The sequence below is a fragment of the Euprymna scolopes genome, chromosome 44 (genome assembly GCF_053919585.1).
Source record: "Euprymna scolopes isolate OS-2025 chromosome 44, ASM5391958v1, whole genome shotgun sequence".
NCBI classification, from domain to species: Eukaryota; Metazoa; Mollusca; class Cephalopoda; order Sepiida; family Sepiolidae; genus Euprymna; species Euprymna scolopes.
In genome coordinates this window covers 34538906-34556153 of record NC_136525.1, presented here as the reverse complement: position 1 = coordinate 34556153, position 17248 = coordinate 34538906, and the positions used below count along the sequence as shown (strand labels likewise).

Sequence of the window (17248 nt, the reverse complement as noted above, 5' to 3'; positions counted from 1 at the left end):
CTTGGTTATCTATAATATAAATCTCACCTGTCTGCTTAAATGTATGTATATATGTATGTATGTCTGCCTAAAATTTTCGACAGATTTTCACGAGATCGGTATCATTTTGAAGCTCGACCCTTCGGACGCCAAGTACAAGAAATTGGTCAAAAACATTAATTCCTTCACTCTCGACTGGGCAGTTTTCTACAAGGAGGGGTCGCTTTTTTTCGCCGATATTTCCGAAAGTCATCCCCTCTTCTCGATTGTCTAACCTAAATTAAAACCTACGTCACTTCCGGTTTGGCAATAGGCGTAATAGCAAAGACGTCACGTTTTGTTTTTTTATTCATGTTCTTTTCCTCCTTCGCAGTACGGGTTCGAGCCTGCCTGCCTACTACCACTTTTTTTTTATAAACACACACCTCCAAACACCCGGACAACACCGAGCACCCAATCTAGTCTATATATATAAAAGCGAAAATGTGTGTGGAGGGTGCATGTCTCAAAAAAAACTTCTGACACGGGCCACGGATTTTCTCCAGATAGGTATCATTTTAAAGCTCCAACCGACAAATATCGAAAAATTGACCAAAAACATTAATTCCTTCACCCTAAACTGGGCCCTTTTCTACAAGGAGGGTGCCGAAAAAATCGTTCATTCATTTTCTCTCCTCCTGCTACTACGACAATGACGTCATGTTTGACCTAGAAAACGTTGCGGTTAGTTTATGTTTAAACTAACCGCAACGTTTTCTATGTCAAACATGTAGAAAAGGGCGTCTGCAAGTGTTTTTAAAAGGTCAATTTTATACGTACTCAATTTTGTGTCTCTTTGGCGTAGAGGTAACGTGTCAAGCATTTTTTTTCGCCTTAACCTCGATGCTTCGGGTTCGAGCCGTTCTTCCTACTTAAACTTTTTTTCCTCTTTTACGCCATTTTTTCCTTTTTTTTACGTTTGTTCGCGGTTTTGCTTTGTTTTGTTTTTTTCAATTTTTTTTAACATCATGTTTTTTATAATATTAAAACAGGGTTCCCCCCTCTTACATACACACATCCAAACACCCGGGCAACGCCGGGTACCCCCGCTAGTCTATAATAAAAAATCTCACCTGTCTGTTTGAATATATGTATGTATGTCTCGCAAAAACTTTCGACAGACAGGACAGATTTTCACGAGATTGGTATTATTTTGAAGCACGACCTTTCGGACGACAAATATCAAAATATTGGCCAAAAACATAAATTCCGTCACCCTCAACTGGAAGTTATCTATAGGGAGGGGGCCGCTTTTTCCCCGATACTTTCGAAAGTCATCCCCTCTTTTCGATTGTCTCGCCTTTATTAAAACCTACGTTATTTCCGGTTTGGCGATGGGCGCAACAGCTTACACGTCAGGTTTTTATTTTCATTTTATTTTTCTCCTTCGCGGCACGGGTGCGAGCCTGCCTACCTACTGCTTTTTTTTTTTTTTTTTTTTGCTCAACCAACACCCTAACACGCAACTCTTTTTCGCATCATGCGTTTCAGCCTGCCTGTCTACTACAACTTTTTTTTTTTTTTTGCTCAATACACACCTCCAAACACCTGGGCAACGCCAGGCACCCAGGCTAGTTTATAATATAAGTCTCACCTGTCTGTTTAAATGTATGTATGTATGCCTGAAATTTTTAACAGACGCATCGGAACGTGACGTACCGGTATTGTTTTAAACCTCGAAATTTCGGACGAAAAATATCGAAAAATTGGCCAAAAATATTAATTTCTTCGCCCTCAACAAGGAGGCGTCGCCTTTTTCGCAGATATTTTCGAAAGTAATCCACTCTTTTCGGTTGACTGGCAGTGGACGCAACAGCAAAGGCGTCACTTTTTTCACGTTCTTTTCTTCCTTCGTGGTATGGGTTCGAGTCTTCCTACCTACTACCATTTTTCTTTTTTTTTTTTTTTTTGCTCTACACACACCTCCAAACACTCGGGCAACGCTGGCCAACGGTGGCCAACGCCGAGCACCCAGGCTATTCCATTAATAAATCCAATCGCGTTTTGCACTTGATCTGAAGGGATGTCTTTGACTTCATATTTTTTTCTGATCAATTTGTCTTAAAACTCATCACCTGCGACTTTGACAAAAATAATAGAAAACTTTTTTTGCCATATTTATCTGTATATCTGTATTTATCGATTGATTAATTTATCTGTATATCTGTATTTATCGATTGATTAATCCAATCCCCGAAAAAGGAATTAGATTTCTATTTTCTCGACTTTGTATTTCGATTATTCGGATTACTATTAACATCTTGGCACTAAAACACTTCAACATTATATACATCCACCACAAACATCTCCACTACAGAAATATAAACTCGGATAAATACGGCCCGGAGCCTAATATGTAAGATATATGGTCGTGCGTCAAAACAATATGATAAAAATTCGGGCGTGCCTCAGAGATCTATCCTTAGACATTTATTATTCCTGATATTCATAAACTCTTTGATAAATTTGTTGCTCAGATGGGTATATTTGCTGACGACACCACGCTCTATAACAGGCACGAGGATAAAACGAATGGATACATATCCAAGGCAATGACGGAAACCATAGAGGAAGTCCTCCAGTCTGAAGTGGAATGGATACAAGAATGGATGGCAACATTCAATGCTTGTTTCCTTTAATAATTACAAGAAACCTTCTCAACCACCAATAGCTATGGCTAATGATACATTACCTGAAAGTACTTCGTTCACACTCCTCGGCTTAACGTTCATATATATATATATATATATATATATATATATATATATATATATATATATATATATATATATATATAGGTATTTAATTATTATAGTAAAAATAATTATATATATATATATATATATCTTCTAAAACAATAATATATATATATATATATATATATATATATTTAAATAAGGGGGTAGTCACCAACAATGTGTATTTTTTAACATTATTTTATTATTCGTGTCTTGGTTTTTCATTGAGAATTATGTTTAGATCATTGCAATAATGTTTTTAAATCATTGAAATCGTTTTTACGCGTTTCAGACGTTCTGTGAAGCGTCCTCTTCAGAAATTATTTTCAAATGTGTTGGAGATGTAAAAATAGCATTTTCGTAGTTCATTTGAAGTGTTTCCATATATATATATATATATATATATATATATATATATATATATATATATATATATATATATATATATATATATATTATTGTTTTAGAAGCTTGTTTATGAGAAAAAAACACGAAGACTGTTTTAAAGATTTTCGTTTACAAATCGTGAAATTAGGTGATTATTACAGGAACCATTTTTTGAGGCGAAGTTGAATTTAAGTTTTACACATTTTTACCACCGCAACATATTTTGCAAATAATTTTTTTACCACCGCAACATATTTTGCAAATAAATGTTTTACCACTGCAACAAATTTTGCAAATAAATTTTGGTATTTTCGATCCACATGCTGAACTTAGGGTTAAAGTTTGGAGACAGTTGGTCAAGCGATGTATTCTCAGTCCATTTACCTTCGTGGGACCATTCCAATTATAGTTATTTACCAAAAAGACTCCTACAGAAAATATTTTACAATCTTTTTTTATTTCGCCTTCATAATCTAAGCAATATTTTTATGGTTTGGTTAAAAAAAAAATTGCTTTTCTCCAATTTATTGATAATTTTGAAAAAAAAATGTACATATTTTTCTGACAACTCTTTCGAACACATAACTGGATCCTTTTTTCCGGTTTATTCGCATCAAAAAAATAATTGAAATACGCATTTCTGTATATATACAGAAATGCGTATTTCAATTATTATTAGAAATAAATTAAGTTGGAAATAAAAATAAACAATCTCAATCTCTGCTTATTTATCAGCATCTCTTGAAAGAACTCTTCACAAGCTCTTAAGGAATCCCAGGGTTCCGCGGAACCCGGGTTGGGAAACTGTTTTATACACACAAAAAAAATGATAATCACTCAACTGAATACATAAGCTCCTTGGTGGAGTGTAAAAAAGTTAAAAGAATCCAATTGTTTGGCCTTCGTCCTAATCTGCTTGGATACGATTATTTCTAAAATCAACAAACAATAGACAGATACATTCAGGAACATTTTTTAACATGTTTTTTTTTAAACACTTCCACCAAACTGTGACAAATCCGGTTAATTACTACACAACGCTTTTGTCACGGGTTTTATTCGTTGACACGGCTTTCAGTATTACATCGTCCGAGGAGAAGTCCTGGTCTTTCAGAAGAAAAAAAACGGTAAGTAGAGAAAACTTTTTTCGTTTCAATTACTTTACGGCAGTCTTGTAAACCTTTCTCTTCCTATTAAGGCTTCAGGGTCTTACTTCTTAGCTGGATTGTTAGGAGTTCAAGAGATTGGACACTGCTATTGGGGTTTGGGTTAGGGTTTTGTTTGTCTTGATTCGACAATTTTTTCATGACGGGACAGAAGTACATATCTGATCGAACTCGTGAATCTCTCTCTGTCGCACAGAATTTAGAACAAACCCCTTTATTTAACCAATATAGGTAGCATGCTCTCGTTCCATCAATCATGACTGGTTAGGAATCCTAAGCAATTCGTCATTGTATTTTGCGTGTCGCTCGCAGCGAGGGTTGAACTTTCAAAATACAATTGCGAATTAATTAGAATTTAAGCAATACGAAAATATTTTTGTTGCGATGACGTAGTTGCAAACATCGCTCTGAATCATCAACGCATTTGTTTTATCGACTACAAGCAAATGCAACATTGACTTTGAACACAGCTTTCTAAATGACACATGTTCATAAAAATACCCAATATACTGCCTTCTACACTTCTCTATTATCGCACGCAACTTCAATTTATGATGGGACAAAACGAGCTTGTAGTTTTTTATTCAGGACTTTTTTTATCGAATTTGAGCTGCCTTAGCATTCAACATAATCTATGTTCAACTGCGTTTAAACCTTCCAAACCTGTACGGCCGATATATCGATCTTAGCAGCATAGCTAAAAAGGCTATACATCCGATATTTATTAGAAATACGTTATCAAATAATTTTGCTAATCGCCTATCGTCTTTTGGGCTAATTACTTCTTAATTTGGTCGTCTCTCTTCGAAGGCAGAGTTAGACACAAGGTTGTTTTTTTCATGTGAAAAAAATCCAACTCCCCAGAAATTACAATTACAAAACAGAGCAAATACAGACCATATACAACATGGTTTGAAGAGTCATGCAATAAAACCATTCTTAACAAAAACAACAAAGACCTTAAAGAATATGAAAAGTGTTAAAATAATACGAGAAACATCACACTTACATTCGCGTTGCGTACATTTTAACACTTCCAACCTTGCACGGCAGATATATCGATCCTAGCAACATAGTTAAAAAGACGACATAGTCGATATTTCGGTTTTTTAATATGCTATCAAATAATTTTGCTAATCGCGTATCATCATTTTGGCTAATTATTGCTTGAGTCAGAAATAATACCACATCTTAATCGTTGTTCTCGACGGAACATTGATTGAATAGTATTTTTTCCTATCAGAAAGCAATGCCGTCTAATCATGCATCATTTAAACACTAGCTGAATTTGCCAACATCTACAAAAATATAACTGTACCGCCCTTACATTCCAACACCCATTAACAATATTCTAAATATTCGAAGTTATCGGCATTAAAACCCAACAACCTACGATTATAAATTTATGTATTAAACCAGTAACAGCATTTTTAAATATAAGAACATTTTCTTGGCGTCTATTCAGAAATTCTATTGTTTCTTTTTTTCAGTTCATTGTTCCTTTGCTTTTTTCATCTAATGATGATTCGATAAAGAATCGAAAACGTTCGTAATACATATGAAACATGCAACAATTCTTTTGATTTCAATATAAAAAAGATCCCCAGAAATTGAATTGAAAAATAAAAGTTTTTACTAGGTAGGAAAATTATGTTATTTTAACAATGTTTGCATATGTGCGTGTGTTCGTATGTGTATGTATGTATCTGTGTAACTGTGTGTGTATGTATCTATGTACCTCTGTGTGTGTGTGTGTGTGTGTGTGTGTGTGTGTGTGTGTGTGTGTGTGTGTGTGTGTGTGTGTGTGTGTGTGCCATGTCTTTATTAATTTCTGAAAATGCTAGTTTGAGCTTTGGTTTTTGATAAAGTAAAAGTTTTTAAGTAGAAAAATTTTATTCTTATTTTAACAATGTTTGCATATATGTGCGACTCTGTGCGTGCGTGCGTGCGTGCGTGCGTGTGTGTGTGTGTGTGTGTGTGTGTGTGTGTGTGTGTGTGTGTGTGTGTGTGTGTGTGTGTGTGTGTGTGTGTGTGTGTGTGTGTTAGATTCCAGTAACCATGTCTTTATTAATTTCTAAAAATGTTATTTTTATCTTTAGTTTTTGATTAGGTAATTCGAGGTTAGGGAACTGCCAATAGTCCCTCCTCTCTCTCTCTCTCTCTCTCTCTCTCTCTCTCTCTCTCTCTCTCTCTCTCCCTCTCTCTCTCTCTCCTCTTTCCCTCCCTGAAGCATTAAGCAAAGGCGAAATTAATTAATTCACACTATTTTGGCCATTTTTCTAGTTTCAACGGATGTTCGGAATTTGCCAAGATTTTATCAGCGTAAGCTTGGAAATTATTATTTTATTTACAGTCAGTGGCCAACCATGTCGAATCCAAAAGCCTGGCGACATTCTTTGAACTTCCTGATCAAAGATGAAGGTTAGTTTCTTTTTGATTTTTACTAATAAATTATAATTTTATACTAATAGAGATTTTGTATTAATATGTCGCAAGATTAAACTATGCTATTACTTTTATTACTAATATTCTTCATATATGTGTGTCTATGTGTGTGTGTGTGTGCGTGTGTCTGTGTGTGTATGTGTGTGTGCGTCTGTGTGTATGTGTGTGTGTCTGTGTGTGTGTCTGTGTGTGTGTGTGTAAATATATATTTAATAATTAAGTGGTAAGTATTAAAAACCTGAAAAAGTGTTCAATACTATCGTAGAGCAAAACTATGAATATTTTTATCACCGGTTTTTATCTGCTTAGTTACACATGTTTCAGAATCGGGTAAACGATCCGATAATTTCGTCAGACTATACAGATTAGAAATATGTATGGTCTTACGAAATTATCGGATCGTTAAATAAGCGATAAAAAATGGTAATATATATGTGTGTGTGTGTGTGTGTGTGTAAATATATATATATATATATATATATATATATATATATATATATATATATAAGATTCTATGAGAAGATGTTCTACGAGAGTCGTTCCAAAAGTAAAGTTTTCTATTTCTTTTTAACTCAATGAGTTGAAGACCGACGAACATGGAAGTGGTACCATCAAAACAAAAAACATTTTGTGCTCCAGAATTTATTTTTCTACATAGTTACTGTCATTTTCAATACACTTTTGCCTGCGATAAACGATGACCGCACATGCGCATCATATGAGGGACGTTCCCAACGTAAAGCCTCCTTTTAACTCAAAACGTTGAAGTGCTTAAAAGACAGGAGTTATACCATTGAAACGAGCGATTTTTTATTGCTATAGAATTTATTTTTCTACATAGTCACCATCATTTTAAATGCACTTTTGCCAAGAATTCAATTACGCATTTCTGCTTCTGAGGGGCGTCCATGGCAGTGGTTGTTTTCTTAGAGCCTCACACATTAAATATCTGCAACAGAGAGATAAAACTTTCAGATTATGAATATATGAGTCCAGTCATTATAACAATGCAATTTGCAATCCTCTATGATCTATTTGGGCGGAATAATAAAATAGGAGGCATTACTTTTGCAACGCAACTCGTGTATATATATATATATATATATATATATATATATATATATATATATATATATATATATATATATATATATACTAACAAAAGTACCCGTTGTTGACTGGGTTCAAAAACAGCCTACAGAAAATGGACTCTGATTTATGAAAGTATGATAGGTTATGAAAAGGAAGGGTTGTAAAGAGATAACTTCGAATTTTAGGGTATCAAAACCAAAGCGAAATATGATGAAAGTAAAAATAAAATAGATAAACCCCATAATTTATTATACCATACCTATTCACACTGAAACACTTATAACAATATTCTGTGGATCTATATTAAAAAAACCTTGTTAAACTTTGTGATATATTTCCATTTTATGGAGGTCAGGTGCGAACGAACACCCCATAATTTTATTATACCATATTTCTTCAAACTGAAACCTAATTATCAAAGTATACTTACGCAGATAGATATGAAAAGTCTTTATTAAAGTGTGTGCCTATTTCCATCCTATGGAGGCCAGGCGCGAAAAAGCCGGTCAGATGATTAGTTATATCTGGTTAAAATTCTGCACAAGTATCCATATATCCGACACACATTTTTATGTATCCAATGTAAGCCGTATCGCATTCGAGTCAAAATATTAACATTATTCTGATCTCGGTCATAGCATAACTGATTACAAAACAATCAAAATGGCTGACATTTTCTGCATTCATTTTTTGCTATGTTGTGTATTATTTGCACAAAGGAATCACATTGTTCCTATAACCAAGGCATTTTTCCTGCCTTTCTTTTCATTTTAGAGGGATTCAAGATTTTCCAGAAATATTTGAAATCGGAGATGTGCGATGAAAATATTGATTTCTGGAAGGCCGTTGAGAATTACAGATTAAACACTTCCAAAGAGGAACTGGAAAAACAAGCCAACATCATTTTCAAAACTTATATCACAAACAATTCACGGAGATGCGTAAGTAAATGTTTGCGTTCCATTGCAATATAGGGGCCGTTAGAATAACTCGCCTAGTCTGCTGTTTTCGCACAAATATTAGATAATTAGATTGATGGTTTTTAATTGTGTTTATTGGCCTGAAATAAAATTCTCTTTTGCTTTTTAATATATAATAGATGACCTTTGATATTAGCATATACTTTTCTTTATTTACGTCATTTATTTATTTACGTCATTCCTTTACTCGCCTTATTACGACTATTATTGTAGTTTTTTTTTTCCTTTTCTTCTCTTCGTTATTTACGTATTTAGAGTTTAGATGCTTTTAGGACACAACCTAATAAAATAAATAATTCAATACAAGCTTCTGAAATTACAAACACAACAACTTTATAAAATGTAACACAAAAAAAAGGTTTATTAAGAAGAATGTGTACCGGGTGATATGTTCCTGGCCAAAAGCTTATGTGTACCAGGTGATATGTTACTGGTCAAAAGCTGGACTCCGGCTACCTGGTGCTATCACGGTAGTTATTCCAGTGGAATCGTCAATACCGGTTGAAATAACACCGAGGTAGAGAGAGCGAAGAAAAGGGTTTCGTTCCGTTTGGTGTTTCTCCCAGTAAGGAAGAGCTCTTATTCTTCAAACCGGATGCTGGCTGAATTCCTTAGGGGGCAGAAAGGATCAATGCGCCGCATCCCTGATTGGTCAATATGTGGCCAAATAGCACAGGGGAGAGGAATTGATTCGTGACAGAAAAAAGTTCCATTTGTTTCTGCTACACGTATTCCTTTTACTCATCTTCTATTACGATTATTGTCATATATAATATTTTCATTTTCTTCTTCATTCAAGTCATTCATTTATTTATATCTATATCTCTTGCCTTTTATTATAATACTGTTACTTCGACTCCTATTACGTATAGACTTTCTTTTATTCTTTCCCATTATCCGCTTATTCGATTTCTATTACAATACTCCTACTACTACTACTACTACTGCGAGTACTATTACGTATGGTATTTTCCTTTTTTTATTTACGTCATTTATTTATTTACGTTAACTTACTATCCTTCTGTTTTGATATTACAATAATGAATCTTCTGTTATTATGGCTATTACTTCGAGTTGTTTAGTCCCTAAGGAGAATTTGAGTTCTCTCGGCTTATCCCGGATAAGTTTTCGCGTGTATAAATGGTATAGGTATTGTAGAAATGTATATATACGAGGGTCATTCAATAAATAAGGTGATGTTTTTGTATAAGGACTTCTAATACAGATTTTAGTTTACTTTTTATTTATTTTTTTTTACTTCTTTTTCATATGGATTTACTTTCTTTTATAGACACAAGAAAAACTTTATAGTTTTGGCGATTAACAAAGATGGCCGAACAAGAAGCATGCTCAAGAATTGGACAGCGGTCAGTTAGGAAGGTTTTGGATGCCGAAGAGTGTAAACCAGTTGAAAGTCATAGGAGAATATCAACTGTGCATGATGTCCCATATTTCAGTCGAAAAATATCTACAGGTGGGCTAAATTGTTAAAAGAAGGACGGAGCGGTATTGAGAATGAAGACAAGCATGAGAGACATTGAAACGTGGGGTCTTCTGAGGTGATCGAATCAAAAAACGACTCCGTTCAGTCTGACGGAAGAATAACAGTGGATGCCATTGCAAGGATTTTGAGGTTATATGTTGGGACAGCACACAAAATTGTCCATGATGACCTTGGCTATTGCCGGTGGGTGCCAAAGATGTTTACAGCAGATCACAAACGGAGGAGGGTCGAGTTGTTACAGCAGTGTCCCTTCCGCTATGAGAAGAATGGTGATGAGTTTATGTAACGAGACATAAGTTTATCATTGTGAGCCTGAGTCCAAACGGCAGTCCATGGAGTGGAAGCATGGAACTTTCCAGTAAAGAAGTTCAAGTCCCGACAGTTCACGAAGGTGATTTTCACGGTTTTTTGGAATATGCAAAACCCAACCACGATTTCATTTCTTGGGAAAATAAGCACTGTGAACAATAGTAAATATTGTGAACTGCTGAGGCAGGTCAAGAAAGACACAAAGAACAAACGCAGCGGTTATCAATCAGGAGTCATGTTGATTCATGACAACGCAAGGCTTCACAAAGCAGCCCAAACGGTGCACCCCGTAAACGAGCTGGACTGGGAACTGCTCCCTCTTCCCTCTAACAACAGAGACTTTGCTTTTTCGGACTTTCACCTGTTTGTCCATTGAAAGTGTTCATGGGAGGCACGAACTTTGAAAGTGATTATCAAGTCAAAATGTTGTGAGCAACTGGCTGAGATATCAGTCCAAAGATTTTTTTTTACATAAAGAATACGGAAGCTCGTACACATATGGGAAAAGTATTTAACATTACTGAGAGACTATGTTGAAATATAAGAAAAAGTAAGCTTCTATCTGTATTAGAAGTCCTTATACCTAAAATTACCATTGAATGGCTCTCATATTATCTTGCTTCTGTTTTGTCAGTGAGAGCGTACGTATATATAAAATTATGTGTACGTGAGTGTGTACATGTGGTCGCTGTGTTTAGTGGTTTTTACTTTGTCTGCCAAATCTTTAGCGTATACTCTTTTTTATTTATGTTATGTACTTCGTCCTTATTCATTCTGTTACTACTGCTACTTGTTTCGTTTCTTTATTTATGTCGTTTATTTATTTAAATCATTATTTAACTTTATTTCTTGCCCTGCTGCCATTACTATTATTTTAGTTTTTTTTATTCTTTTAATCTATGTATATCGTTCGTCTCTTGTAGTGTTGCTACAACGACTTGTGGAGTAGTGGATAAAGTATTTGGTAAAATTCAATCCTAAGTTACCTCTTATGGCGGATAAAGGTTCAATCTTTAATGCAGGTGATACTCGAAAAATCCAATTGCGAATTACTAAGGATTTCTACTCAGTCGGGGATGATGGAAAGAGAGAATTTTACCCCCGTAGATTCAATGAATGATTCTGTTCAAAATTCCGTGCAGATTCCCGAGTTCGACAGAAAGATTCCAAAGTTCGACAATATACACCTTAAGACGGTCGGAGTTTACGTCGATCAAAACGTTGTGAAAATAACAATGAAGATAAGAACAGCCGTCCAAAGAATTCAGAGTCATTCCCTGTTGTTCTTTATTTACGTTGTTTATTTATTTAGGTCATTTATTTACGTCACTTATCAATAGATGGATTGTAAATAGGATACTATGTTTCGGAAATCATTAGTACCTAAAAAAAAATATTAAAGTTCTACACAGGAATTTTTATTACTCGCTAAGGATTCGTTCCCGGCGGTTTCGAGCAAACATCACAGAAATATAATTCCTTAAAAAATAAAAATAAAAACTAGGTGCCTTTAAGACGTGAACTTCACATATAGTGCTTATCTCTCCATTATTTAAATTTCTATTGTAATAAACCCAACCCTTATCTCTTTATACTAATGTGTTTGGTGTTCTTTCCACTCATCAAACAATCCTATTGTATTTCTCTGTAAAGATACAACATTTACCGCTTCTCCTTTGATTTTGTAGGTAAACTTAAAAGGTCCAACCCGATCAAAGGTCGCCCTTGATATAAAGGCAGGGCCAACCCGCTATATATTTGATGCTGCACAGCGAGAAATATTTGAAGTCATTGAAAGGGACCCTTACCAGCGTTTCCTGACGTCCGATGCCTATCTAAACTTACTAACGTAATCGTTTTGCGCTCGTTTTCAGTTTATACACAGAATGGGCTGATTTACCAATCTTGTTCCTTTATTTTTGGATTTTATGTTTGGAATATGAACTTCAAATGTTTGGATTGCAACCTTTGAACTTTCTGTGAATATTTCTCTCTGGACTTATTTATGACTCGTTATTGACTCGAACATTTTTCTATGTTAAAAGTTTTATATCTTTTTGTACGCTTCTCCTTTCATCTATCGATTTCAGCCATATCTGTTTTGTTTTTTGTTGTTTTTGTTTTATTTTTGTTTTGTTTTTGTTTTTATATTTATGCAAAATGATAACATGTTTTCGCCGGAATTTTATATATTATGCCGAAAGTTGCCGAACAAAAGTTTTTTTCCCCCGCGCAAATGCTGGCGTTATGTGATTATGATGATAATTCAATAAAAAATTAAGTAAAAAATGAAAACTATATTATTTGTTGTTACGAAGAAAATACAATGAATAATTATTGGACAATTATTTACAAAACTTAAAGAAAAAAAACACTCATTGTAAGGTAAGTTTCATGAATGTATATATTTTTTTGAATTGACACACAACTAAACAAACACAGTCAGTAAATTAATTTATTTATTGCGGACTATTATCCTCATCTTTCTTAGATGTTGTTTCACGACGTTGCGGCCAACTATTCCTCTGACCAACCCTGATGATGATGATGATGATGATGATGATGATGATGATGATGATGATGATGATGATGATGATGATGATGATGATGATGATGATTCCTCTGACCTTCGTCAGGTGGTAACCGCGACGGGATAGGAACTCCGAATCTTCTAACTGCATTCAAAGAAAGATGGGGATAATAGTCCGCAATAAATAAATAATACTCATCTCAATAATGAATTCCAATGAAATAATTCAGTGTTGGGCTTGAAGTTTGGCCAACATAGTGAAAAACCAACCAACAAATTCGATCGAAAACATAACTTCCTTGGCGAAGATAAGACAGGGAAATAACAGATAAGTCTTAGATAAATACGTCTGTATGTTGTTAGTTTTTAAATGGACAAAATGAAAATGCGTGTTGTTTTAATGCAACTAAAATATTTATATTGTCTGTACAAAGGTAGTTATTAGAATGCAATAGAATGCAGAGGTATAAGGGGTCAACACAAACCCAAGCAAATTAAGATATATAATGATTGAATATGCAGTGTCGTCTTTTATCAATACAATTCTTATGTATTTCTTTCATTGTGTTCGTATTTGCGTCTGTATGGTCAGATGGAGTTTCTGTACGGTGTGATATTTCGGAAAAATATACCTTCCACAAATATGCATTCGACTAGTTCAAACATGCAAACTATTATACTGCTGCTTTAAAGAACTTGTCTATAAAAGAAGAAATCAAAGAATTTTTTCAAGATTTTGGTCTACAAATTATGACCATGTGACTCTTTAAGAAACCATTAAGGGTCTTGACAGATGCCTCTGTTATTTTAGCTGAAGCTGAATTTAGGATTTAAACATCTATCCGGACATTTTCGGCCACCGTCAGCTAGATTATGCGTTTAAGTTAAGGTTATGGTTTGCACGCAAATTCTGGTATCCTCGATCGACGTGTCTATGTTGGAGTTACATTTTGGAGACCATTGGTCAAGCAATGTAGACGCTAGTCTCTATACAAACAAATAAACGACCTTGATCGTAAACATTACCTCCTTTGCTGTGGTAAAAAAATAATTGTTTAACCTTCGTGTGTAATAATCTGTTTGAATAGGATTAACTATAAAAGCAACAACAGAGTAGGTTATTGTTGTACGAAACATTTTTTTACTTTAAATCTCCAACATATTCGGTCGTCTCATTGTTAACAAGGCTTTCCATATAACAACATCTTAAAAGAAGTGCAGCCTTTCATCATTAAGAAGAAAACAAAAACAGTAAGTAAAAAATGTTGTTTCACTTCTTTCATTTTATGGCATATCAACCCTTTTTAGTTCGTTTTAGTGTCCAACTCTTAAGTATTCGGTTATCGCAGCATCCGAAAAGAAGTTATGTACGGTATAATCACGTTAACAAACCGGTTCTCGTTAAATCACCGAAGTTAAGCAACGCTGAGCCTGGTCAGTACAAGATAGGTTACAAATTTGGGAATACCAGCCGCTCTATGTAGGACGACCTTGACACCTCTTTGAAAGGACTGCAAAAACGTAATATCAGCTGCTCTGACTGCGGTGTACTTGCAACTGGGAGTCGCTTGTGAATTTAATAATCCCTTGACACTTGCTTCTTCGAAGGAAGTTGGTTAAACTCAATAAGGGTGAATTCAATTGCGCTTTTCTAATAATGTTTGATTATTCAATCAATGCGTCATGTTACTAGTGTTTTCACAGATTTATTCATTAATTTACTAAAACTAATCCGTCAAAAATGACGGGGACGAAATATGCTTCACCAGTGTTTGCACTCATATTAGCATAAAAAATGTAAAATTTCTCTCAAGTCCTCAGTTAGCTAAAAATTCACTTACATTAATTTAACATCTCCAGATACCCCGCACATTCTTCGTCTCTAACTTCCTTATATACCAGATACCTTAATATCCTGCCAATTATCCGCTTAGCTAACTGTCGCATTGAAATGTTTGCAACCTAGCCTCCTCATCTGATGAGAAGAATTAGGCTTCGGAATACCTTGGTATAAAGAGCTTATAACCCACTGCAGTTTTAGATTTTCCTTATTAAAAGCATATAGCCCTCCCAACAATTATAGTTTCTCCTTATTTCATCGACAAATAAATCTGTGCATATCAATATATGACTTGCTCTTGTCTATAATGCTATTATAATAAATACTTATTATCATTTTTGATGACTTAATGTTTGACTGTTTTGGTTTTTTAGATTATTTAATATCAAATTCAGTCATTTTGTTATAAATTTTTATGTTTAAAGTGTTTTATATCTTCAAATATTTATTCATGGTTTTTGAAGTTTGGTTTGATTGTTTGTATAGAAAAGAAATTATTATTTATTCTTTGTTTTTGTTTCATAATAGTAGTCTAGCAAAGGGAAAAAGAATAAAAAATAATAACTTATGTTTTCGTGCATTTTAGATCAAGAAGTCAGTATCTTCAGACAGCTTTACCAGTGACCTACCAGGAAAAACACCTACCGTTGACTTTTTACTTTTAATTCATTTCAGCTGGCGGGTTTGTCTGACTTGCTATTTGCTTTCTAAAACTATTTATGATAGTTCATCGTTAGAAAGAAAAAAACAGTAATTTGAGGAAATTTTTTTAAGCTTTTATTAGTGTTGGGACGATTACTTGGAATTGGAATCGCGAATCAGAAAAACTGAAACATTTTGAGGTATCGGAATTGGTATCGGAATCGGAAAAATTGGTGCCTATTTTCCGACGCCGAAATGATTCCTTTGATTGCCTTTATTTATTTGATTTTGTTTAAAGCAAAATCTTCAATTGCTGTTAATACTGATAAAATAATATTTATTGATTTTGAAATACCTGTAAACGTTAACAGCCAAATTTCTGGCCGAAAATCGATCACAAAGATTTTCTCAAATCTCAGTACCATGTATATCAAATTTCGAGTCGGAAAACTAAAAATTGACAGAGTTATTGCATAGGGAAATGTACACACACACATACAGACACGTTCACTTTTATAGATATATAGATATAGATATATATGTATGTGTGTGCGCGCGTGCGCATTCGTGTGAACTTATGCGCTAATATAAAAAAAAACAATTACTTTATATAGTTCGCATTGATTTTCATGATAATCGATTTTCATAGAGAAATGAAATTCAGTATAAAACCTTTTAAATATTTTTTTTAATTTATAATAAATAAATTTTTAATTAATTAATAAACTGACAGATCAAAACTGTGTCATACAGTAATTTAATCGCATGAAAACTAATTTGAACAAATGCAGGAAGTAAACGACCTTGATTTCATTTTTCAATGTCAAAATCATATAAGATGGCGGACTTCATTAGCTATGATTTGGACCAAGTAGCAAGTCTCTACAATAATGTAAACCTAACTTGTCAATGGTATAACTTTCATCTTTTCCGTGACCTTTGATCTTTGACTTCGATATTCCAATCTGAAATCCGTTCTACGATAGACAATGACCGATGTTTTTATTAAGTTTCGTGACTCTTGGTCAAGTGCACACGAACAAATCATAAAACTTGTTCGAAAACATTACTTCCGTTTAGGAGCTAATGCAGAGAAAATAACATATATATTTGATACTAGCAAGGGAACTTGACCTTGGTTCGGATTGAATGATGATCAACGATTTCACACTCCAATATTTTTATTGTCATCGAAATCGGTGAAATTGCCCATTTTTCAATCAAATCGATTGATTGCCTACTCTGGTTAAGGACTCGTCGCTGTAGATTGGGTGCAATCTTTACATACCTTTCGCAATGACTTAGTTTGCAATACATTATAATCTACATTGCACTGTAGAGAACCTACTGTTGATCTTATAAAATTATTTTTATGTATAATAGCTTGAATTAAAGTTTAAAATTAAAAATCAAGTATCATATTTCAATTGTGCTCTAAACAGAAACATTCATTTCGAACGCGTCCCTGTCATATAAAAGAACTCACTGTAGATCTTATATGGCTTGCCTTGCTTGTGCGGTGGTAATGGTTTGAGTTTAAGTTTAAAATGCAAAAGTCAAATACCATGCTTCAATTGTGCTTAAACAAAAATATCAA

The 17248-nt window shown here is 34.1% G+C and overlaps 1 protein-coding gene across 1 annotated transcript in view; it reads left to right on the top strand.

The window, feature by feature from the left end:
* The first annotated feature begins 6667 nt into the window (after positions 1–6667).
* The window catches only part of LOC145268627 (regulator of G-protein signaling 1-like), a 39309-nt gene continuing 28728 nt past the window's right edge, over positions 6668–17248 (top strand). The window contains exons 1-3 of the mRNA XM_080124101.1: positions 6668–6730; positions 8621–8787; positions 12328–12489. Of these exons, the coding sequence (XP_079980227.1) occupies positions 6676–6730; positions 8621–8787; positions 12328–12489 (384 nt within the window). The 5' untranslated portion in view covers positions 6668–6675. The remainder of the gene's footprint in view (positions 6731–8620; positions 8788–12327; positions 12490–17248) is intronic.